Genomic DNA, 26,288 nt, shown 5'->3' with positions numbered 1-26,288 from the left:
TATTGCTCCAGTTTCTAAGAGGCAATATTGGCACAGGAAGGAGCCACTCAGTGGATTTCTGATTATGCCATGCAGTGTGGGAAGGAGCCATGATTGAGTACAGTAGTCCCAAAGCTTGTGAAGCCAGTGCGCATTTTTCCAATTCCAAGAAGGGTGTTATGCACCATCAGAAAATGTCTGTCAGGGGTGTGTGGCCAGTCACAAAATGTGTGTGATTTACTGTGATGGCTATGTGAAACCTCCATGTTCAGAGATAGCATACATCCGAATACCAGTTATAATTTTAAGTAATCTCAATAGATTATTCAAATTACCAGACTCTGACAATTGCCTTCCTGATAAAGAACATAATGAGCAGAGCAGGTGCAGCAGAGCCCATTTAAGTTTTCCAGTAATATCAGCTTTTGTTAGTAATATTGTATGATGATTTCCAAAAATATTTTAAATGAAATAGTGGCCATCCAGCAAGAACACTTATAACCTGATCCCATACAGAGGGAGGCATTCACGAGTCCATTGATTTCAGTGGCTTCAGTGTGCCTTACTCTGCACATAAGATTCTACTTGAGGGTAAACTCCATGGAATTGAGAAGGACTTACTTCTGAGTAAACATGCATATTCCTGGGGTGTTAGCCATGACACCAGCTCTATTTAATCATGCAAATTGTGTAGTGAGGGAAAACAAAGAACCAGAATACCACCGCCACCCTGAGTTTGTTTTGAAGCTAAACAGAAAATAGGAAAACTAGTCCATGATTTTCAATTTGTGCAAGTGTGGGAAAGCCACCACAGAAGGGATATGCATGAAATGGATTTTGCATTTTGATTCAAGCTTGAAATGAAAGGCATAATGGCTGAAACGTTCCATTGAAACAGTGGTCGAGGTGGCTGTTTCAGTGGAACAACTTGAAATGTTTTGTGTTTCAGCCATAGGGAACAATGGGGAACTAGAAACAACCCATTATTCCCCATGGGTAGGTCCTAGGGACACCAAAGTGGGTTGTGTGGTAGGGCATGATGGGTGCTACCTACCACCCAACTCACCAAAGAAATTGGCAAACGGGCAATTTTTAACATAATTTTAACCTTTCCTCCAAACCCCCATAGTATCCTCTGGGGGTTTGGGGGAAAGATTAAACATGTGTTAAGAATTGCCCACTTGCCCATTTCTGTGGGCAATGTTCTCACATCCCTACACCACAGTGTATTTTAAGCACACAGAAACAACATGAAAATTCCCTCTCCCTCAGTTGATTCCGAAACTAGAAGAAATTAGACAAAATCAGAATGATGAAGACTGAACAACGAGGGAAAATATAAAGCCACAACATATTTTAAAACACACAATGGGTTCGCTGAACAGGCACTTGCCCATTTGACGGTTGCTGAGCCACTCTGAGTGCTGCATCCAAGTGGTCAAGAACGTATGCCTCCCTTTTCTGCCTCAAAACAGTAAAGGGGGGGGAGCTTTCTTCTGGGTGGCCCTGCCTTCTGACGTGAGATGGGTGGTGACCAGAGAGTAGACCTTCTTGGTAGTGGCATTCGATCTGCAGAATTCTCTCCGCAAGGTAGATTGCCTGGCACCTATACTGCTGTTTTCTCCCAATGCCAAACACCTTGTTGTCCTCCCAGGCCTTTTAGAGCTGCATTCATTCTAACTGCTGATTTTGATTGTTGTATTTTTTTAAAATAACTGTGATTATCTTGCCCTATCCCCCCCCCCGGCATTTTCTGTAAACTGTCCAAGGAACTTAACTGAAGGGTTGCATATAAATGGTTACTGTAAAATAAAATAAATAATTAAGAGTTGGTGTGATTTTATTCCATAATTAACTTTAAGGTTGATAAATCACACAAAGAGGCTCATGGAGAAGGAAGAAAAACTCTGTATTAAAATTCTCCAGACATTACGAGAAATGCTTGACAAGAAGGACAGCTTTGTGGAAGAGGTATGTCTCTAAGGTGCAAATGTATGTATGTTGTGAAATACTAGCCTTGAAATTTAAGCAAAATTTGTCCATATATGATGCACAGAGATTGCAAAATCGTGGATTTCCATTGTAAATTGTTTTTTTAGTCCAAGGCAAAGCTTGAGGCATCTCCAACTGCAAAAAGAAAATAAAAAAGTAGTCACTGTCATTACTGAAGGATGGTATCCTGTGTAGATATGGTTGTGCTCAACTGATATTCACATTAGCTTAGGAACATCAGTCTAATAGGAATCTAATAAGCTTGGCAACAAGTGCTTTCCACTGAAACCAACTCTCAGAGTAATTATTTCAGAAGATGTATGTTTTAATAAATGCTAAAATTTTGGTCTTTAGTGTCATTGTACACCACTTCTTCAGTTGTACCACTTTTAGTCCTACCCTGCTCAGGGCTGCCCTCAGGGTTGATCTGATTTAAATCAAACCAATTTAAACCACGATTTAAATAATGATTTAAATCACTTGCCAGAAGCACTCAATTTTAATTATTTGAATCAGGGATTCTTAACCTTGGGCCCCCAGATTTTGTTGGACTACAACTCCCATCATCCCGAGACATGACCTTTGTGGCTGAGGATGATGGGAGTTGTAGTCCATCAACATCTGGGGGGCCAAGGTTAAGAAACCCTGATTTAAATCAGTAGTCAGGAAGATTCTAGTTAATCATCATGTTCTAGTAAAAATACATTCTTGTTGTCTAATAGAACCTTAATACATATTCAGGGATAGATGTAGGTTTCATTTTTAGAGAGCAGGTACACAATATAATAGGTACACACTTTGCATAATGCTGTTTCGTTTAGGGAACAAGGCCTTCCCTTTCTTTGTTGCACTGTTTGCATTTCCCAAATGGGGTCTCTTTTGCAACCTGTTGCCATGATAGCCATTTAGGGATTCCTGTTGTTTCTATAGAAGGAGAACTCTGACATTCTGACAACTAGCATCATCACCATTGCCATTCATTACTGTGAATTATTATGCATATAGAGCCATCAGCGTGCATGGCATTTTGTAAATAATGAGAAGGCCAATCCCTGCCCTGAGGAGCTTACAGTCTGAAATTTGACATAGTAAAGGCAATTGAGAGGGGAAATAAGATGAAGGCAAGTGTAAGCCAAGGAAGAATGTGCTTTGAGCTCAGTTACATGTGCTAGGCATAATTTCAGTAGGGGTCGAGGACTGAGCAGTTGTACTGAAGGCTTCACAGAAAAGCCTTTTATGTTAGGCAGTCAATAAAGTGCCTAACAATAGAGTGCCAATAAAGTGTCTAGCTTTAGTCTAGGCAAGACCGGAAAATGTCTTTAAAATCATGGTATTTCTAAAATAATAAGTATTAGATTTCTCAGTTACCTTGGTTTTTGTGCAATTATGGTTTGTATGCAACCAAGAGGGGTAGAAACATGCTTTTTAAAATGAAAATTGAGATTTCTTATGGTGTGTATGGTTATTGAAACCATGACATTTAGAAACGTTATGAAAACTACAATTGCATTGTACAAGTTATTTATTTTCTGTATTTATATTTAAATATATAGACTGATTATATTATATTATATTATAATATATTTATTATATTAATTTAAATGTATAGACTGTTTATATTTAAATGTATAGACAGAACATTTAAATTGTCACAAAACATACGAACAGTTCAAATAAGACATCATTCTGAAAACAGTAGTATGGAACAAATTTCTTAAGTCACATCATTTAAACTTTATGTAAAGGCCAGGTAGAATGAGTACATTGTCTCATGAGTACATTGTCTCAATGCACTCATGTGCATTGTCACAATGCACATGAGTGCATTGAAGTCTCTCTAGGAAGGGAGCTTAACAATCCAGATGCTGTCAGCAACAAAAGACCTGTTTAATTGGCAGAGAACCTCACCCAGAGCAACTTCTCTCCTACTAAGTTCATCTCATGGGAAGAGGGCAGATTTAGACAGCCAAGCAGACAAACAGAATGATAGATATGGGAGAAGGTGCTCCCAAGCATCACAGTCAATCACTGTTACCATCAAATTAATAATAATAAATAAACTTTATCTGTAAGTGCCCCATAACAAATTGTTCTCTGGGCAGCTTACAACACAACATTAAAACATGAGGGTAAAAACATACAACAGATTAAATCATAACAGATCAAAAGAGTGGGGGGGGGGAGAAAACGCAATACAAAACAATTTAAAAGACATTTTTAAAAAATCAGTTAAATTCAGATCAAACTATAAAAGGCCTGAGTGAACGAAAAGGACTTCATCTGGCGTCTAAAAGAACAAAGTGGTGAAGCCACATGGACCTCACTGGGGAAGCTATTCCATAAATGGGTGCAACTACCAAAAAGGCCCCTCTCCCTAGTAGCCGCCTGTCTCACCTTGTTGGCAGGGGCACTCGGCCTCCAAAGAATAACTTAAGGTCCAGGTTGGGACATATGGGGCAAGGTGCTCTCTCAAATAATGTGTTCCCAAGCCATTTAGGGCTTTAAAGGATAACACTAACACTTTGAATTGAGCCCAGAAATGGGTGTCTCTGACATCAAAGCTGACATCAAAGTGTCTCTGTTACTACAGATGCTACCACTTAATTGCAGTAGCATGCATAATGTCTTCATGTGAAACAGCCAAAATTCACACTGAATAAATTTGCTTTGAATTAGGACAAGTGAGTAGGACAAGCATCCTACCTAACTTTGGGAGCTGTGTATGTTCTCATTTTTTTGATTGTATGTGAGCAAACAACTAGTTAGGAGGAGGGGAAATGCTCATGTGTGAGAGTGGAGCTGGGTAGGATGGTGCCTATTTGTACCCAGCATTTTAATGAGATAGGACGAAAAGCCATCCTACCCAACTCCTCTCACACATGATCACTCCCCACTTCCCCTATCTATTGGTTTGCTCACACACTATAACAAATGGGAGAATGCACAGCTCCCAAAGCTGGGTGGCATACCTGTCCTACTCAGTTTTTGATTGTCTGAACTTATAGAGTGTGTGCTGGCATAGCTAGCAGCATCCTTTTGAGGTTAGCAGGACATATTTGTGCTGTCATTCTTCAGGTCACTTGCTATCCCATTCTAATACAAGAGAGTGCCTAGAGGATTCTGAATCAGGATTCAGGTCTTCCTGGAACCTTTTCAGTAAAACTTATTTGATTCAACTAGTGAGAGCACACAGGCACTTGGCCATTTATGTGTTCGTGCGGTGATGTGGGAAAACCACTAGAGGGCGAAGGATTCATAGCAAGAGGTCCTTGATAAATGCCACTTTCAAGCAAGTACATTGTTGACTTGAGAGCCAAGAAGCCTTAGATAACCCCAGTTGTTTCAGTGGTAGGGAGAAAGAAATGTCCATATTAATGCCTTTCAGAAGGCATTAACACGAAGGAGAAATGAATGATTTCTCCTTCATGTTGTTCCTTCGTAACCCACTGAATACACTTCAGAAGCACAATTAGTGCTGCAAACAATGACAAATTATTGTATCACTTCGCAAGTATTATTGTATCGCTTCTACTGACATGAATGAAAGTCTTTTCTGGAATGTGAAAATGCTTATGAAGAGTAGCTCAAATGACATTCTTACATTGCATGCTGGTTTGCACCATTTGGTGATCAAGAGAAACCTGCTCAGGTCTTCTTTAAAGATATAGAATGTTAGCATAGGAAAATGTGTGTGAACTTTAGAGACAAAGTCCCAAAATACATATATCACATGCCATACATATGGAAAGAAACAGAATTTTTGAGTAACAGTTTATCTTGAATGCCATTATTGGAAGCATTATTGGAACATATGGAAAGAAACAGAATTTTTGAATAACAGTTTATCTTGAATGCCATTATTGGAAGCAGAAGGAAAACTCTCTCTCATGAGTTTGATTGCAAAAATGGAAACAATTGGTTCCTACTCATTCCTTTATAAAACTGGTTTAATGCAGATTGCATTGTGATGGTAGCAAGAATATCTACTTCAATCATCCCCGAAATAATGGGATGTGTTTCAGTAGCACATGGTTTTGTGCACAAGTTGATTTAGCTTCTCTGGTGTTTTTAGCATTAGGCATTCAAGTGTAACAAAAATGGTTTTGAAACTTTATTTGAAAATTGAAATGCAGGCTTTTTAGGAAAACTTGTAATACCAAGAGACTTGAAAAATAATTATAACACTCGACAACCCTGTTATGGTAAGGTTTCTGTACATTTAAAATGCATAGTGATTAGAATGCATGATAATGAAAGAGATTTGGTTAAAATGCTAGTTCTTTTCTTTTAAAGTTGTTTTTAAAATACTATTTCCCACAATGTGAAATGTATTTTCAGTGGGGAGGGAGTGGTCAAATGTCTGCAGAAATCCCATAATGGTGTAGGGCACAGTATTGCAGAAGTGGGATGGATTTCATTTCTTTACCTCTTCCAGAGCATCTGAATAAACCATCTGTATCATCTGCTACTATTACCACTATACCAACCACTTTTCAATGAAAGTTCTCAAAGCAGTTTACATTGAAGAACAACAACAACAAAAACAATAAGATAGTTCCCTGTCTTCAAAGGACTCTTGGTCTAAGAAGAAACACAAGGGAGACACCAGTAACAGCTACTAGAGGAATGCTTGCTGGGTTGAATATGGCCAGTTGCTTTCCCTTTGCTAAATATAAGGGAATTACCACTTTGAAATGTGTCTCTTTGCCTGGTTAGCATGTAGATTAGGCCATCTAAATAAAGTGCTGAAACTGCTTACTAGCAACTGTTAAAATAGCATTTACTTTTTTAAAAAAAATAGTGTTTTTTAAGATCCTACTATTCTCTAATACTGTTACATGTTCATAATCACAGCCTTTCAGGATGTCACAAATTTTGGCTAGACTTGGTAGCCAGCTGTTATGCTGCCAACCTCAATGTTCTTTTGTGAGTTCTTGGGGTTGTAGTGACTCCAGGTCAGTGGTAGGGTGCATGCTTTGTATGCAGAAGGTCCCAGATTCAACCCCTGTCATCTTCAGATAGTACTGAGAAAGACCCCTACCTGAGACCCTGGAGAGCCACAGCCAGTCAGAGTTGACAATTCTGAGCTAGATTAATCAGTTGTCTGACTCAGTATGACAGCATCCTGTGCACACAAAGAACCTGGGAAAGGGTGAGGTCTCATCTCCCACTTTGTACCAGTTCTCTGGGGAGGCTAGAAGCAGCTGGAGAAAGTGATGTTGTTTCTGACTTTGTGCAAATCTTTAGCAAAACTGAGAGATAACACCCCCACTCTCTGCCAAATTCTCTGTACATATCAGAGGACCCAAAATAAGAGACACCTCCCTTTTTATGTTTTCTGTAGAGTGTGACATAGGGACATAGGAAGCTGCCATATACTGAGTCAGACCATTGGTCCATCTAGCTCAGTAATTATTGGGCTGGGTCTCACGATCCATGAGACCCGGTTTAGGGCTGTGAGCAGGAAGAGCGGGCTAAGCCCACTCTCCCCGCTCACAAGCGGGGAGGGAGCCCTGGGCAGCCGGATCAGGCGCTCACACGATTGCCGGCTCTGAGACAGAGCCAGCGGGAGCTGGGGAGCTCGGGGGCCGCGTGGCCCCGGAAGCCCCAGTATGCCCTGCGCGAGTGCGCAAGGCATACTGGGGAGACCCCCGAGCTGGGAGTCGGCTTTTTGCCTCTCGGTCGGCGTCTGCTCCTGAGTAGCCGTGGTGCGGAGAGAGGGAACTTGGAACCTTCTACATGCAAGCATGCAGATGCTCTTCCCAGAGCGGCTCCATCCCCTAAGGCGAGGGGGACTAGATGAAGGTGTGCAAAGAATTAGATGAAAGGGGTCTCACAAACTGAACATCTGGGAAAGGAGGAGGTGGCAGTTGCTGGACTTAAATTTGTGGTTATCACTGTTAATCTAATGATTGCTTTTGTGGACCTGTGCTTCTCATTTGGATTTGCAGCACACAGTGTAGACTGTATCTGACCATGTCCAGTCTGCCATATGAAGTACTAATTAATCACTAAAGCTTCCACCGAGAACATATTTTGAGCTGAAAGACCATTGTTAATGTACTCATGTAGATCTGATGACTCATGTAATTTGCATATTAGTGTTTTGATGGTTTTTCATTAATGTAATAGCTGCCAAGTACCAGCTGGTAAGTTCTGTGATATTCCAGTATTGTTTACTACATTGAATTGGATTCATTGTCTGAAAATTTTGAAATGGACAAAGATGTCATGAGACTTGAACAATGCAGTGTGAAAAATGCAATTTATCAGTGCCTTCTTAGGTGAAATCTATTCTTATTTAAAGAGATGCCGCAACATTTTTGTCACTTGCATTTTAAAAAAAAGTCTTGTTTTGTTGGTGTGTTTGTTAGATTAACTTTTCAAGCTTATCTCTATGACATCATCATTTTCTGTCATTTAAAAAAAGCAAACTGAAAACTGTTGCTTTCATTCTCAGTGGGATTTGTTTCGCCCCAGATAACATACTACTCAGTTGAAGCTACAAATACCTAAAGGAAATTTTTTAATCCAAAACTGATTTAAAACATGGTCTTACTCTTTCTGGGGGCAGAATATTTCTGTTCATATTACTTTGAAATGCAAAGCTAAACTTCTCACTAGGTGACGGTGCAATGGATGAGAAGGAGAGTAGAGGTTGCAATGGAAAAGTTTACTTCTGAGTAACACGAGTGGCTTGAGAACATTGACCTACAATTAATGGTCTGCGGGCATGGGATGTTAGTGTTAAAGCTAAGCAGGTCTCAGACTGATCACTGCCTGGTTGGAAGACTGCATGGGGAGTAAATCCTATCTAAGTTACCCTGAGGGCCTCCGCTAGCCCAATCTTCTGCAATCGTGAGAACCACCGGGCTCGGCTGCGAACCTGGTGGTTCTATAGCGGGTAACCCGCTCAAGAACCCCTGCCCTAAAACCCCTGCCCGATCTTTTTGAAGATCGTGAGTAGCTGCGGCGCATGCCTACTCATGAGAAGACCCCCGGAGAGGAGGCGAAAAGCCACCTCTTGGCTCTGGGGGTCTTGCCAGCATGTCCTGCGCGCCCGCACAGGGCATGCTGGAGCTTGCAGGGGCCAATCGGCCCTCCTCCCCCCAGCCCCCGTTGGCTCCGTCACGGAGCTGGCAATCATGTGGGTGGCCGATCTGGCCGCCCAGGGCTCCAGCCATGCTCATGTGCGGGGAGAGCGGGCTTAGCCTGCTCTCCCCACTCAGCGCCCCAAACCGGGTCTCACTGATCATGAGACCCAGCTCAGAGTTTCTCAAATAAAGGGTAGACAACGACTACGACGATGACTACTACTTATATACCACTTTTCAACAAAGGTTTCCCATGTGGTTTACACAGTGAAATATAAATAAATAAATAAAGATGGATCCCTGTCCCCAAAGGGCTCACAATCTAAAAAGAAACATAAGATAGACACCAGCAACAGCCTCTGATGGGATGCTGTGCTGGGGTTGGATATGGCCAGTTGCTCTCCCCCTGCTCAATAAAGAAAATCACTTTTAAAAGGTGCCTCTTTGCTCAGTTAGCAGGGAATAGTAGCATAAAACATAAATATTGTTTATGCATAGTTACTACTCACTTGGCTTCCTCTTACATACAGCCTTCTGTAGGTGATAAGGGGCAATAACCAGTGTCTTCTGTCACAGAGACAGCTGTGCAGGGGTGTAGCTATAATTGAGTGGATGGGTTCAAAGAACGCCCCCCCAGCTCCTGAGGGCCCCCAGCTTCTGAGGGCTCCAAGCTCTACCCCTCCCCATTTTCTTCATTATCTCCCTCACTACAAGGAGATAAACGCCAGAGAGAGGGGTGAACTCAGGCCCAGTGTTCCCTCTAACAAGGATTCCCAGATGTTGTTGACTGCAAATCCCATAATCCCCAAGCAAAGGCTATTGCAGCTGGGGATGCTGGAAGTTGTAGTCAACAACATCTGGGAATCCCTGTTAGAGGGAACACTGCATGGACCCCCACTCCCCTGGCTATGCCCCTGCAGCTGTGCATAGGTTGATTTGGAGAATGATTGATTGAGCTGTGCATAGGAAGTGGGGAGAGGAGACTCTACAAGGCACACTCTTCTGCAGGGCTGGCCTCAGTGATGAATTATCAGAGAGCAAGCCCAACTCTTCCCTGCTCCCCACTGTTCAGCAGCAGCACAAAAAATCACTCTAAATTCTCCTTCTCCCATTTAGCATGCTGGATTTGAAAATTAGGAGAGTGGAAGAGGAAGTGAAGAGGAGAGTGGTGGGGAGCGGAGACATTCTAACCCACTATTCTCCTTTCCCCTCCTTCATATATCCTCTTCTGCTCCACTGCTCCACCCACTTCCTTCTTTTCAAGATCTGCATTCCAAAGAGGAAGAGGAGGACTTGAAGCAATTATTCACTCTGCTGCTAAGTGATCACAGCAGACAGGGGGACAAGTGCAGAGGTGTGTGGGTGAGGATATGACATTATGCCTTAGGCAAACAAAGGTCTTGGGCCATCCCTCCTGTTCTGAAGGGTTAGGGTATTTGATCACGTATGTGTATCGCTCTATACAGACAGTATAAGCAAATCATTCAAAAACAGTTCACCAAATAAATACTGATATCTCAAATACTGATATCGCTCAGATGCAGTGTGTATAGTTTAACTTTAGCAGAGTTATTTTTATAGAAAGATCAGTTGCATTTAAGGGTTTCTTTTCCTCTTCGTGCCAAAGAGTTAGAATTTCACTGAAGTTGTCCAGTTATCTGGAACAGAAAACTTAGCACGGCTAGTTGGATCAGATGTTGTACCATCATCGAACATATACCACTCTAGGTAAATCAATTCCAGAAAAGGTCAGATTTTTTAGCCATTTTTTAGAAAAACGACAGCTCAGGGTTTTCCTGCCCCCTGAGATTTAACCAAGAGACCTGAATGGAGGAAGGGACTGAAACCTGAAGAATACAAACTTTATTACATGTATCTGTACATTAGGGCTGCACAACTTCAGCCTTCCAGCTGTTGCTGGACCACAGCTCCCATAATTCCCAGCCACAGTGGCCAATAGGAATGATGGGAGTTGTAGTCCAACAACAACTGGAGGGCTAAAGTTATGCAGCTCTGGTGCACATGATAACATTTTAATAAGGCATCCCTAATTCTCCTCCCAAAGTAAAAGCAGTGACAGCAGCTTGTGGAGGCTGGGGCAGGGGGAGGGCCGGAGTACCTGTGGCCAACAAGCTGTGCGCCCTGCACTCACTGCTCATCTGGCGATGTGCATCAGGACATCAGCAGTGCACATCGGCAATGCACATCAGCAGTGCTGACCCCTCAAATGGCTGTTGCTGATGCACATTGGCCAGAGGAGTGGTGAGTGCAGGGTGCACAGCTTGTTGGTCGCATGGGATGATGGAGGCTGGCAGCTGGTCTTACCAGGAGTTAAAAGTATATCCCCCCTTCCAGTCCGCCCCCTACAGCCTCCATCAGCTGCCCCTGGGCAAAATAAAGACAACAGTGACTAGGGAGAACTGAAGAGTAAGACTTTGGGGTCTGTTGCAGGCTTGTGCCATCTGTGACCCAGCAAGTGAAACATGGATGGTTGCTCTGTTGATGAAACTGCTCTGGAGTATTGGCACTCCGGACTGACTTGGGGCTTGTGTGGAATCAGTAGAACTAAAGTGAACCCTGAGGGACCTCTCTCTCCAGGGATCCACAGGGAAATGAGAGACAAAGGTGGTGGCAAGTGTGCCACTCACACGCCTGGAAGGTAGCAGAAATCTAAAAATGGCCTGATCTCAGGAGACCAGTTATCTGCGGCAGCCAAGCATGCTGCACACATTGGACCTGGGGACAGGTTCAATCCAGAGGCTAGAAGTGGAAGGGATACAAGGGCCCAGGGACAGCCAGATTGTATAGCTGGTGCCAAGGTGCTCACACAGGCAGCGGGTGAATCCAGGGAAGAGACACGTGGCTTGATGGTGTCTCTGATACAAATAGGCAACATCTTGCCCTGGGGCAAAAGGTTGTCACTCTTCCCTCCTTGGATGTCAATCTTCCCTCCTTTCTGGGAAGGGTGACATCCGTTGTGGACAAAAGAACAGGCTAAAACACCTCTCAAGCTGAGTTTCAGTTCAGCCTTATTAGTTAATATGGTGTTGCTTATTAATCATTTTTTCCTTACTGTACCCCTATAAAGAATACATTTTGTCCTGTTCAGTTCTAGGTGGGTGTGCCCTAGGGCACAGTGAGGTGAAAAGGTTTGGGCAACCTGTATGGGATGGAGTGAATGGGCATGTTAAAGCTTATCTCATGGACCAGGAAGACCTTGATGGGCGATTGGAGTGTTCTAACTTAACTAGTGCTCTCCCTAAGCCTTAAGCCAGTCATTAACGCTTCTTTTTATTGAGAGATGAACCAGTTGCACCATCTCTGTTTTTCCAGTGTGGGTGATAAGCTGGAAGGCTAATCCTTTGTGTCAACATAGAGGGGAGTTCTCGGCAACTCCAGTTAGAGGAATAACTGAATTAACTCATGTCTGCTTAAGCATCCTCATCTGGCTTTAAACAGATAGGAGAGCATGAGGACTAGTTTCCTTTTTAGTCACGTGTTAGATTTATTTTATTTGTATTAAAATATTTCTATACTACCCAAAACTTGTGTCTCTGGACTTTACCTGGAGTTACCTCCCCATGTTGCCCGCTAAGTGACTTACCCTCGGGAGTTAGCCTGTGTAAGCAAATGGTGAGCCCACAATCCCTACAAGCCTGTAGTTCCATATTACAGATAGGGATGCTACTGGGAGCCCCCAGGGAGGCATTTCTCTTACCAGCTCACTAGGGACCTTTCTGGGCTGTCAAAACCAGTGGTGAGAATGGTTGCTAAGCCACAGCACAGGCCGTAAGGCATGGCTGGCAGAGTGTGTTCAGCTTGGTAGTTCCCAAGTTGTGCAAGCCTGGTCTAATAACAAGTGGCCTATCTAGTCTGCTTCCAGGCTAGATTCAAGGTGCTGGTCTTGACCTTTAAAACTCTACATGGCTTGGGACAGGAGTACCTGTTGGACCACATTCACTCATATGAACCTGTCAGGGGCACTCCGCTCAGCATCTCAGACCCTGTTCATGGCCTTGTCACTAACAGAGATTCAGTTGGCAGGGACTAGAGATAGGGCCTTTTTGGTTGTGGCTCCTCAGCTTTGGAACTCCCTCCCCGAAGAGTTTTGCCATGCTCCTTCTCTGTGTTTTATTTTTTAAAAATCCTTTAAAAGATACTTTTTAATTTTTTATCTGCTGCTTATATTCGATAGGGGATTTTTTTTTTGTTTTTTAATTCTCAGTTTTTAGCTTTTAATGAATAACTTGTTGTGTGAAACTTTTAACATTTGTAAATTTAAATGTGTTTAAACTTTAAAAAGCCTGGTCTTTTTATTAATCTTTTACTTTACATTGTATCTGTTTTATTAATGTTGTGAGCCACCCTGAGCAGTAGTGTACTGGAGGGGCAGGGTATAAATATTTTTAATAAATTATTATTTCTTGTTTACACAGCCAGACAGGTGTTATTGACTGGTTTGTTTTATCCAGACATCGAGTCCTTCCCAAGGACCTGGGATGGCTGAATTTTATTGTCAATGTTGTTGCTGTTGTTATAGATATTGTTGCAGAATATAGGCTGTTCCCAGTAAAGTTGCTTTTTGTAATTGGCTGATGGTGATTTCTGTGGCCCCTATGGTGTTGAGGTGCTCTTCAAGTATTATTATTATTATTATTATTATTAAATCTACCTCTGAGTAACTTCTTAATGTAACAAGCTAGCTCACATGGGCAGATTTCTTTTAAGCAATTGCAGTGCTTGTCTAAAACATCAGACTGGCAGCTCAAGAGTCCCTCTTTCTCCCCAATGCAGAAGCCATACCAGCAAGTGTAGCACAATATGCTTTCTACCTTGCCTTGCAAATAGGCCTCCTCCTGACTGAGAGGGACCACATCTAGGGCAGAGAAGGTAATTCAAAGGGATTTGTGAATTATGAATGAGGGTGCAGGGCTTAATTTCAGGCAACCTGGTGTTTTGGATAATCATGGCTTTGCCTGCATGTTATAAAATTTTGAAGAGAATAAAATCTAGAGAATCAAACCAGCTCTCTAAACTCAACTGATTTTCTCTGCAACTTTTTCCTAACATAAACTTTTCCTTCTAAATAGGTAGCCAATGAATACTTATGAAGACAACAAATGTCTTCGCTGCAGTTTTTAAAAATTTTATTTTAGGTTTTAAAACCAGTGTATGCCCGTTATCACCACTTTGGGATTGTTGAAACTGATGGCCAGTGCCAGAGGGTTCACTGAGCCAACTTCACCAATTCTGTGACTTCACAAAGTCAGTATTTTGACTTTGCACTTGTCTCCTGGGAATTGGGGAATGTGGGAAGAGAGAGGATCCAATACTGGAGCACAGGAGAGCATGTAAGTGTATGTATCCTGCCCCATTCTTCCTCTTCCCGCTTCTCTCTCTTTCCCCAACAGTGGCAGAGCCAAGGGAACAGGTGCCCATGTTCTCCCCCATCCCAGTGGCCCTGCCAGGTGCACTCTGCACGTGCGCCAGTGACACCTTGCACATGATGTCACATACAAGAGGGCTTGGCTAGAGCCCCGGAAGGGCCATATAAGTGCTCTGGGGCTCATTTCCAACTAGTGTTTGCTGGCTGGGTGCATGTATTTCACTTTCTCTCCCTCCAGTGGGGGAGAAGAAGTGAAACAAAAGCACCCGGCCTGCAAATGCCAGCTGAGAATGCACTCCAGAGGGATCGCACGGGCCCTCCGGAGCTTGAGTCATGCCCCTTTGTACAAGAATCACACACAAGGAGGTGTGGCCAGAGTCCCAGAAGAGCCATACAAGCCCTTCTGGGGAAAATGAACAAAATGTCTACTAGCCAGCAAAAACCAGTTGGGCATGAAGCTGGCTTGTGCGGCACAGGGTGAGGGGCAGAATCAGGTGGCTCCCAGAAGCTGGGTAGCCTGGGTTCTCTGAACCCATCCTCCCAATTATAGCTGCTCCCCAGACTTCCACACCACACACACACACCCCATTCCCACACACAGGCTGTACAGTGGCCTAGCTGTCCGAGAGCACCTAAAATCTTGGGGCTGGTCCTGCTGAACCCATAATTAAATGTAAATAGGTTTAAACTATTTAATCTGAACTAAAAATTGTTAACATGAATGTAGGGGAATACTTAAGCCTTTCAGACCATGCTACATTGGAGTGTCTCCTTTTAAATGATGTCTGAGCATTGTAGGAATTTGGCTTTCTCACCATAGAATAGCAATCTGGCCCAAAAAGATTGAAAAGGTACAGTGGCCGACCCAGTTCTGATTTAGTTTGAAGATTTCTAACCATAGTGCTGTGTTTTATTGATTGTCATAAATTTATTGTTGCTGTACCTAATGTTACAGCAACAGCCTCCTGTTCTGTACCTCAGGATTGCGCTAGAACCAGCAGTGAGAAGAATCTGAAGCATTGTATTAAGGACAGCCAATGAATATTTATGATAGTCCTAGGGAGTCGACAATCAAAAAAACGAAACCAGCATGATGCCCCTACATACCAATCTTTGATCTTGGTTTTAAGGGAAAGTGTAATAAAAACAGCATAATGGCCTTATTCTAATAGAGTGGTTAGTTTGCATTGGTTACAGCAATGAGAATAGTTTAGCTTTTGCCACTTTTAACATAAGCCCCTGTAGTTTGAGATTTGCAGCTCAGCAGTAGTTTCCAGGATTCACATTACCGGAGAAAACCTCAGCTGTTGACATTATTCAATAAGCTAATGAAGGCGGCCATCCCAAGCACACTTACTAGGAAGTCAGTCTTATTAGACTCAGGGGGACTTACTCCCGAGTAAACATGCTTGGGCTTGGGCTGTACATCTCTCCGCCCACACACACACCTTTTTAAATGTATGCACTATTTGTGAGAAGATTCTTTCTGAATAAAAGCATAAAGTAAGTACCTCTAGTCATATTTACAGGAGGTAATGAAAGTGGGGCAACAGTATATATGCCATGCATGAGTTCCCAGTTAGGACTTCCTTACAGCTGTAGTTACTTAAAGATTGCTGTCATGGGTTTCTAGAGAAGAACTCTAGAATCGCTTCTTGGCCTTTTGGCTAAGGTCAAGTGTGTGCAGAGAGGAACACCAAGATGAGAGTTAATGTTCACTGCATGAATCCAGCCAAGATGATAAGGTGATAGCAAACATGGGAACAGTGGCGGAGCCTGACCGCCAGCGGCCCGTGTGCGGCCGTGGTGGCGGCCCCGCCGACCCCACCCCCTGTGTCTGACATCAGACGCGGAGGCGTGGTCTGGTTCCCGAATGGAGCCCCAGCTCCATTTGGGTCTCAGTCAGTTGGGACGGGAGGAAGGAGCGAGTCAGGCCAGCGCTGCGTTTGCAGCGTCAGCTGTTTAACTCCCGAAGGGGCCGTGCGGCCACTTTAGGAGTTAGACTTCTCCTGGCGCTGCATTCACAGCGCAGCCAGGAGCATCTCTTCCCTGCCTTAAAGCATTTCTTCCCTGCTGCTGGTCGCGCTGCGAACGCAGCGGCCCTTTAACTCCTGCATGGGGTTTGCTCGGCCCCCGCTCGGGAGCTAAACCAGCACCCCTGCATCTGATGTCAGATGCGGAGGGCATGTCGGGGCCATGAAGTGCGGCCCCTGATTGGGCACGGCCCGGGTTCTTTGAACCCGTTTGCCCAATGGTAGCTCCGCCTCTGCATGGGAAGCAGATGTCCTTGGGGCAGGGACACACTACACTTTTCTGACAGAATGCCACTACATGCACTTTGAGACTGTGGTTTCTCAGATTATATTTAAACAATGTGGTGGCCAAATTAAACCTGACAATGGCTATGTGCAAAACACTTTCTTATATAGGCATCCGACATAGGAACATAGGAAGCTGCCTTATACTGAGTCAGACCATTGGTCCATCTAGCTCAGTATTGTCTACACGGACTGGCAACGACTTCTCCAAGGTTGCAGGCAGGAGTCTCTTTCAGCCCTATCTTGGAGATACCAGGGTGGGAACTTGTAACGTTCTAAATGCAAGCATGCAGGTGCTCTTCCCAAAGCGGCCCCATCCCTTGAGAGGAATATCTTACAGTACACACATGTACTATCCCATTCAAATGCAAACCAGGGCAGAACCTGCTTAACAATGGGGACAATTAAGGCTCTCAACCTAGGCAGAATTTGCATGTCAGCATTCTACAATGTCAGCATTCTACAATCCAAGTGGATGCTCTCCTGGTGTGCAGGAACTGCATGTTTGAGAGCCATTAAATATGATTTATTTATTTATTTATTTCATTTATATCCCGCTCTTCCTCCAAGGAGCCCAGAGCGGTATACTTCATATTTGAGTTTCTTTTCACAACAACCCTGTGAAGTAGGTTAGGCTGAGAGAGAAGTGACTGGCCCAGAGTCACCCAGCTAGTATGATGGCTGAATGGGGATTTGAACACGGGTCTCCTCGGTCATAGTCCAGCACTCTAACCAATACACCACGCTGGCAGTATATAGATGGGTACAGATTTTCACATGGCACTGGATGCTCTCACTTTTGCGGTTTGCATCTGAGGTGACCAGGCAACCTGGGCAGTATAAAAAGAAAATAAAGATGTCCTTTCCTTGTAAGAATAAATGATTGTAACTTTTCTTCATGAATTATTATTTATCTCACAATATCTGAGAGATAAACAGAAAAAGACTAGCCCACTAGATTAAGATTTTGTTATTATTTATTATTTTATTTAAAATATTAAATAAATATTTATTTATTTCCTCCAATACACTGCTGCTCAGGGTGGCTCACGGAATGTAACTTATTTAAATTTAATGTATCAATTAATGACTTCAAAGGCAGGAATTTGGTCAGTTAAAAATCATTTAATCACCCCTTGCAATTAATTGAAGGTTGCAGTCCTAAGTACACACCTTGCTTGAAAATAAATACTAGTGGGGGGAAATGTGATATACTTGCAAATAAACATGGATAGGATTGGGCTGAATATGAGGTTTTTCATTTGAGTACAAAGTAATATGCAATGCAGAAAACTAGGCCACAGAATCATTATTGATTGTTATGATGCCAAAATAATTGTTTTCTTTCTCTCACACCCCACACCCCATGTGGCCAAAAGCAAATAAGGCATTTTTATGTTTTGGCATGCAGAGCACACATGACTGGCATGTGATCACATTATTCTTTGTTTAGCCATTAATGGATTAGAAGGGAGGGGGGGAATAAGCTGAACAGGTAGAGTAGCAGCATCATTGATGATGTGAGAATTTGCAGACCAGGGTGAGTTGTCTTGGGCCATGGTCTGGCAAACGGTTCTGTGCATGTTGAAATAAATGTTAGGAGTAAAGTTAATATGAATAAGCTTACCATTTGCATGTTGGGTTGCCAACTGATCAGGGGGAAATTACTGGTCCAGTTATTTATTTATTCCTTTTATGCATAGTTTAAATATCTTTTAAAATGTATGCCTTAGACAAATAGACACTTATTGTGAAGGGCTCTGCCAAAATTTGATGGGCTCCACCTGTGACCTGCCATTAAATTATTGGTTCCAGTTTTTAGATGCGCCCAAAGCCCACTTTGCTCCATTCTTCCACACTTGGGGCCTGTCCAGGTAACCACATTTTCATTTCAAGAACTAGCCGCCCTGCATGCATGAAAGCAGACTTCTTCAGTCAAGACAAGAGTATCCCTTTCCATCAGCCCACTCTTCCACTGCATGATACATGAACATTACTCCAAATGCAACTCAACTTCTTTTAGGTTATAATATAAACTAATATAATATAACAATTATATATATAATTGTATGTATGCATACTTGTATATATAATAATATAACAACACACACACACTAATACAAGACACCTTCCTTTTAAAATATTGATTTCTTTAAATTAATCTCCAACTTTTCCATGAAACATCTCAACTTTTCCCTGAAACCCTTGGCTTCACACTTTTGTCCCTATCCCCAGGTGAAATGAAATCTACCTGTGTAATTAAATTACATCCTTGTTAACTATTCCTTTCCCTTTCCTCTCTTCCCATCTTCCTCTTTGTCTCCCTGTCTGTTGAAATTTAGATTGTATGTTCCTCGGGGCAGGACCAGGGGCGTAGCTAGGAGAGAGGAGGCCCCTCTCCCCGGTTGCCCCTTGGAGTGAGGGAGATAATGAAGAAAATAGGGAGGGGTGGAGCTGGGAGACCCTCAGGGGCTGGAGGCTCGGGCTGTTTGAACCCATCCGCTCAATTATAGCTACACCCCTGGGTAGGACTTTTTGTCATGTCACTCTCAAATCAAGCACCATGTGCACTAATTAACAAAATGATAAATAAACAGTGGTAGTTCACCGGTATATTGCTTCTGAGTTCTTTAAGAAACAGATCTTGATGGTCTTGTGAGCAACTCTTTTATGCATTGCTTTCCTTGCCCTCCCCAATTTCATTCAGATCTCCTCACAGATTGAGGAAAGGCAGATGAAGACAGCACAGCCGTTGTATGAAGCCTAATATTTTCTTTTGAACAAGCCAGATTTTCTGTGGCTACAGTACAGTTCAGCATCATGATAATGATCAGTGTGTTTTGGAACACGGTCCTTCCCATATGCCAGCTGTGACTCTTCAATCCAGTAGTGATTTTTTTATTGGCACCTGTGAGGGAACTGCATTCTTTACAAAAGAAGAATGCTGTGCTACTAATATATACTAGTTTATACCAGAAAAGAAAAACCCCAACACTGTTGCAGGCTTGAGGCCCGCAAAGTAACAACAGCATAGCAGTTTTAAAGCCATTTCCCATGTCATCTTTGAAAGTTGTACCTTGCCATCCCATGAGGCGTGGTTGTATCTGAAGATCTGTAGAAATGTGATATGAACTGTAATTTTCAAACCTATCTTGTAGAGGAGGAAAATAATCTGAAAGTGGCACTGTAGTTTTTGTGGTCTTCTCTTTATAGGAGATTTGAGGTCTTGTGGATGTGGTCTTGCTCCTTTTTTTTTTTTTTTTTAACTGAAGTGATTGGGGCACAGAGTTGAACCTTTTGGGGCATCTACATTGTGGGCCCAACTTTTAAAAGAGATCTGCCAAACCCATTTCCAGCTTTTTCAGAGAGCTTTTAACCAGTTTGGATAGAATTGTCCTGAAAACATGAAAGGAAATAACATATCCCACCCTTTTAGCTGAGCACCTATTTTGAAAGAGATCCCTCTAGAGAAAGGTTCTAAAACCTCTATATGAGAGAGATTCCTATAGAGAAAGTTTCCAAAAGATCATTTGTGGGGGCAAGGGGAGATTGAATCCATCTTATAAAAAATGTATTGGGGTTTCTTATGATTCTTTTTTAGCAGAATAATTTTTTTTTAATTTGTGTTTCCTTCTTGTGTTTCCTCTCCTCGTCTCCATTTTCTGGTAATATTCCCTCTGCAGAAATGATGGTGTAGTGGATTATAGCCTTTGTCTCAGAGCAAGCTCACATGAGGGAAAGGAATGCTGACTCATCCCTGCAGAGCTTTCTGGCAAATGCTACTCCTAAAACTCTTCTTTATTTCTGGTAGGTTCTAAAGGCTGCCATCACTAGGGGTGTGCACGGAACCGGCTGGCCCTGTTTGGTTCGAGTGCAAACTGCTCTTGAACCTGACCAAACCAGTTCAGTTCAGCCCCCCTTTGACTCCCCTCCAGTTCGGTTCAGTCTGGGGGAGTTACCTCTAGCCCGTTTGGGGGGCTTCTTAAAGGCCGGGGGGAGGGGTCTGCAAAGGTTCTCCCTCCCCCCGCCGTCCTCGGTAATCACAGCCGCCTCCCGTTTTACTGTATTTCCGTAAGTAGGCGTGGCAGACATTTTGCCGGCTGCCACACATGTGCAAATGGCCTATGCAAGGCCCTGGGCCATGTCAGGCATCACAGAGGGCATTTGCACATGTGCGGTGGCAGGCAAAAGGGCCGCCGTGCCTACTTATGGAGGCCCCCAAGATTGTTTTGTTTTAAAAAATCGTGAACTGGTGGTGGGGTTTGTTCCCGGTCCGGAAAGAACTGGGGGGGCAGGTTCAGTTCAACCCCGAACCCTCGAACTGGTTTGCACATTCCTAGCCATCACCACCCATTTATTGACAGAGCTTGATAACTGGGCTTGGATGGAAAACCCAGGGAAAACTCTCTTTATTTTACTATTGAAAAAGTACACAAAAATCCTCCATACAAGGCTGCACATGGTGAGAAAACTAAGAGCTGCTGAGCTCCTGAGGTGTGTTTTGCACCAGAGAAAAAGCCCCCTTTCAGCTCCCCCTTTTTCCTAAGTTAAAAATCTACTAGGATGAGGCTTGTAAAAGAAAAGAACAAAAAGAAAAACAGTTTTATTCAAATGCCACAGACTGCTTCCATCTGAGGCTTTCCCAGCTTTTAGGTAAAAAGACTCAGTAGGTTACAAGAATACTTCAAAAAGCACCCCAGATGAAGTTGGGGTGGCACACTTTAAAAATCATGGTTCCCCAATTGCGAGGAATAGGAATGCAGGAAAATACAAAGGCCCAATTAAAACTTACAGAGTCTTTTACAATGCCCTAGCTGGATGGGTGAAGGCTAGTGCTTCTTAGTTTAGTTACACTGCAGATAACAGAAAGACCAGTATCAGGGATATACCAAGTGCACACAAAAGAAAGCAGAAAGTCTAACGCAAAATCTGACAAAAAACTTTCCAAATCCCCCAAAGCCAAAGTCTTGGCTTCCTTTGTACTGAACTCACCAAATCCTGGATGAGAATTCAAGCTTCCTGCCCTCCTGGCTTCCCAGGAACATGCAGAAGGGACATTCTCCTGTAGCCAGTTGTCATGGCTACATGTTCTCCTCTCTGCACTCCCAGCCTGCTTCTTCTAACAAAAGAAACTTCTCTTCCTCCCAATGGCTCTCTAGGTCCCACCCACCTAGTGTGTTGATTGGTTGAGCTCTGATGTTCACCAGCCTGTCAGTCAGGATAGGGTTCACTTTCAGTTAATTCTTTAGAGGAGGGCTGACTGGTCACTATAGATGGTCATAAGCATGCTTTAAAAAGAGAGCACAAGGAATTAAGAAATACTATGCATTTTGAGGAAATGTCAGAGGCCGATCTACAGAAAAACATTGCTCAGGCAAATGATCTTCTTGCCTGATCAGAATGCATTGTGGGAGGAGTGAAACCTTTGAGACGTACAAGATTTTTCAGTTAACAGAAGGAAGTAGATAATCCATCAAGGTTTCTGTGCTCACATGTTAAAACTACTCATGTGAACAGTGGTTTGTTCAAATTGGCTTTTGGCATATTGTCAGTATAGACTCAGATATGACTGTAGGTCAAAGAGTAAGCTCATAAATCAGTCATGTAATGAAACATACAACTCAGACAAATATAGTATTCATCTTTGAGAGTTTGACACATGAACACAACATTGGTGCTTTTCTCCCACTAAAAATTGCTTTGGGTACTGTGCTCCGAATCTTTGAAGTCAGCACCACTCAGGAAGAAGTGAGCCTTTTCATCAACTGGCATCTTTACCAGAATGCTGAGAGAGAGAGAGCAAGAGAGAGCGAGTGAACTGCTTTCCCCCTTCAAGTTTGGAAGAGTATCTGAAGACAAACGAAAGCCAAATTCCTTGAAAATCAGTGCTCCATTGAGGCTTCATCATATCTTTTAAAACAAAACATAATGTATCTTTGATTTGAATGGGGGTCCTGTGTGTTTGGCTTCAGCAGGAAGATAGAATGGCCTGAGCCAGCTGACCTCCTCATAAACAAGGCTCTCTGCTGACATATGGGAGGAGGATCCTGCTCCATTGCCAGGATAATGCAGTGGAAGCTCGTCCAGGCTTTGTCCCTGCTGCCACTCAGAAAGCAGCCACAGCAAAAGGGGTTTCATTTCACTAGTGCTGAGGGGAGAGATCTAGGGCAGAGATTCTCAGCAAAGTTATGCTCCTGAGAAATCATACCAAGTCTTATAAAAGTTGAGGAGTGGGAGGTGCAGTGTACCCCTGTTAAGCGATGGTGGATCTGTAACTTGAGTGAGAAAATTATTCAGAATCATTTGTCTTGAAGTTATAGGGTAAAAGAGCTCCTTGCTCTCACAGTACCATGGAGTCACAGCTTGGACCATGTTTCAGTTTGACTCCTGCCACATCCATCCATTGCAAGTACAGGTTGTCTGGGCTTATTCTAGAATCAAAATTGCCAGAGCTACCTCTTTTTTGAGGGTTAAATTACTGCTGTTATAACTGACGTAGGTCCGTTCAGCTTTTGAATGGTAGATAAAATTGTGAATGCTGCCAAATTCTCATTTATTCCTGCAGATCCATAAACAAATTGTTTTGGCTATTTTGCAGGGATCCAGAATGCATGCACCATAGCACCTGATCCCGCTCATCCCCTGTCCCCACAAGAGTTCTTACCTCATCGCTCACACTTCAGTGACACTCAGAACTTGCACAGTGAAATGTGAAGGCAGAGATCAACACTGCCAACTCCCTGAGCATGGAACTCAGGCAAGAGGCAGGATCTCATATCTGATTTTGCGCTGAACTTTGAATGCACAAAGTAAGGGACCTTGGTGCTCTTTCAGTTTTGACATTTGGGGAGGAGGGAGGATTGATTTTGGGTCACAGTGCTTTTGGAAGCCACCAAAGTGCAACATCAAGTCAAAAGGCAAAACCCTCCCACTCCCCTGAATCCTCTGTAAACACCAGAGGACAGATGAGGAACAGGGCTCGTGGCAAGGCTGGACTGGGGGCACTGAGAGGGTGATGGAATGTATGTGGGGAGAGTGCCGGCTTTTGAGAAGAATGGGTAATTAAGGGTGGGAGTATTCACTGCTGCCGAGTGCAGTGGGGCGCAGGGGCACCCCCACAGATGGGGCACACCGGGAATATGCCCTGTTGCCCTGTGGGCCAGTCTGAGCCTGGCTGGTAGCAACTAAAAAAAATGCTTTGGTACCAAAATGTGGATCCCCTTGCTCTTATGAGAAGAAAAATGAAAACAATCACAGTGCAAGAGCTGAGATGCTAGACGAGGCTAGAACTTCTTGCAAGAACTCAGCTTGCTTGGAAATTGAGCCATTCCAGCTTTGCAAGAGTTCAGCTGCAAGTGAATTAATACATACTAGCTGACTGGGCACATAGTGTCTGTGCTCCTAGTTCGACTCTTCCCCCCGCTTCAGTCCCTTCTCCCTGTCTTCTGGCGGGTGTCTCTGACGCCCACCCGGCCCACTTCTCCCCCCTGCTCGCGGTTTCTTCTGCCTCCTGCTGCCGCTTCCTAACCCTGGCAGGTGTGCAGGCCGCCGCCACCTCACTGTGGCTGGGGCCGCCACTGCCTCCTTACTGCCGCCATTTCCCCTGCAGCAGCCCAATGGCCTCCTGTGGTGCATGAGTGCCCTCCTCCTCAGCCTATCAGGTGCCTCCACCGCCCAGCGAATCAGCTGGGCACCAGGATGCACATTCTACGGGCGCACCCAGGAGGATTATATATATATAGATTGCAGAGCAGAAAAGCCATAAACAGAGAATTCCTGATACTTAAAATACTTAGTATTTGCTTTGTTGTGGGTCAAAGAGTATGCCTCGGGCTGGCAAATACAGAAGGAGCAGAGATGGTTTAGATCACGGGTGGGGAACCTTGGCCCTCCAGTTGTTTTTGAACTAATTGTGGCTGGGGATGGTGGGAGTTGTAGTTCAAAAACAGCTGGAGGGCCAAGGTTCCCCACCCCTGGTTTAGATCTTTGAGGAAAATATCTGGGCTGGGGCAGGAACCCATAAGCACCCCACATGCACAGCTGAGGTTTGAAGATGCCTCTCAGTGTGGCATTACTGAAGCGGAGTGGATTCAGCAACTGAATACTGTATGGTACTGGGTTATATATACTCTCACTATCAAAAAACCTGGAATCCCTAGTCCTGGAACAGGGATGCAAACAATGAGATTCTTTTTACAGCTTAAGAGGTGCTCCATCACTCTCTTTTTCCTTTCTAAGCTTCATATCAGCATGCCCTAGACGTGTAATTTTGAAAAAGGTATAACATGAGAAAGCTTTGTTGATTTAGGCACCATTTTTAATTCCAGCCTTTCTCCATTTTTGTCCAGAATCCTGATATGTCCCCTGACACGAGACTTCTTAACTATTGGTGGTTGCAACCTGGAAATCCCAAGGGAATGTGGAAACAAGTGGGGTCTTGCCCCCCCCCCCGCCCAGGCATTTAGAATAATGTGGGGGAACTATCTAAAGGACCCCTCAAAAGTCTATAGACTTGTGCAGATTTAACACTAGCTCCTTACTGTGATTGAAATAAATCTGGTGCTAGTCGGGAATGCCTACTCCAGCCCCTCTGCCCCTCCTCTGTCTGCCTTATGTACTTTGTTAGAACCAGTGTTAAACCCTGGTTAAGATTATCAGGAGAGCAAGTGTGCTTTTGCAAGGCTGTCTTCCAATTTCTTAACCACATAGGAACATAGGAAGCTGCCATATACTGAGTCAGACTTTTGGTCTATCTAGCTCAGTATTGCCTTCACAGACTGACAGCAGCTTCTCCAAGGTTGCAGGCAGGAATCTCTCTCAGCCCTATCTTGGAGAAGCCAGGGAGGGAACTTGAAACCTTCTGCTCTTCCCAGAGCGGCTCCATCCCCTGAGGGGAATCTCTTACAGTGCTCATACATCAAGTCTCCCATTCATATAACCACTGCTAGATGGAGCCAGCATTATGTTTGTATTAGACCTATGTGCTGTATTGTGTTGACCCAATAGACAATTGTTGCAGGGCGGTAGCTACAATTGAACAAGGTGTGATAAATGTCCCTGGGCTGGTGAGGAAGGGCCCCCCTACCCCCACTGGCTGGGTGAAAGCTTGCTCTTCTCTGCCCCCCTCCCATTGGCATGCTTTTGGCTTCAAGCAAGATGAGTCCTTTCCAGCAGGGAAGGGGGAGGAGTGTCAGGCAGCATCCCTTACACTTCTTCTGCAGCAAAGACATGGAGGGCCAGCGGGGCATGGGCCCATCTTAATTTCTTGTCCCAGGGTCCATTTCAGCTTTGCTCACCCCTGCTGAGTTGTAAACTCCAGTGGTATGACAGGCATCACAGAATGGCACGAGTCAGGATCTCTGTGATATAGCAAGCACCAGAGAGTCTGCTTATTGCTCTACACTGGAACATCAATATACTGTGGTGAATGACTCGCTCAGGTCTTCCTTAGTTTGCAAAGGCCAGTAATTTGACAGTAGTTCAGAGATCTTCTACACCAGCTTGCCTGGGCTGCTTCTC

General features: G+C 43.8%; 1 protein-coding gene across 8 annotated transcripts in view; it reads left to right on the top strand.

The window, feature by feature from the left end:
- ITPR2 (inositol 1,4,5-trisphosphate receptor type 2) overlaps nucleotides 1-26,288 on the top strand; it is a 352,451-nt gene that overhangs the window by 182,435 nt on the left and 143,728 nt on the right. For all 8 annotated transcript variants that reach the window (XM_053252991.1, XM_053252992.1, XM_053252990.1 and 5 more), the window contains one exon: nucleotides 1,842-1,950. In XM_053252991.1, the coding sequence (XP_053108966.1) occupies nucleotides 1,842-1,950 (109 nt within the window). The remainder of the gene's footprint in view (nucleotides 1-1,841; nucleotides 1,951-26,288) is intronic.

This window comes from Hemicordylus capensis, chromosome 5 (assembly GCF_027244095.1).
Source record: "Hemicordylus capensis ecotype Gifberg chromosome 5, rHemCap1.1.pri, whole genome shotgun sequence".
In the NCBI taxonomy this organism is placed as follows: Eukaryota; Metazoa; Chordata; class Lepidosauria; order Squamata; family Cordylidae; genus Hemicordylus; species Hemicordylus capensis.
The sequence above is the reverse complement of the archived record's forward strand: the minus strand, read 5'-3'. Positions and strand labels throughout refer to the sequence as shown.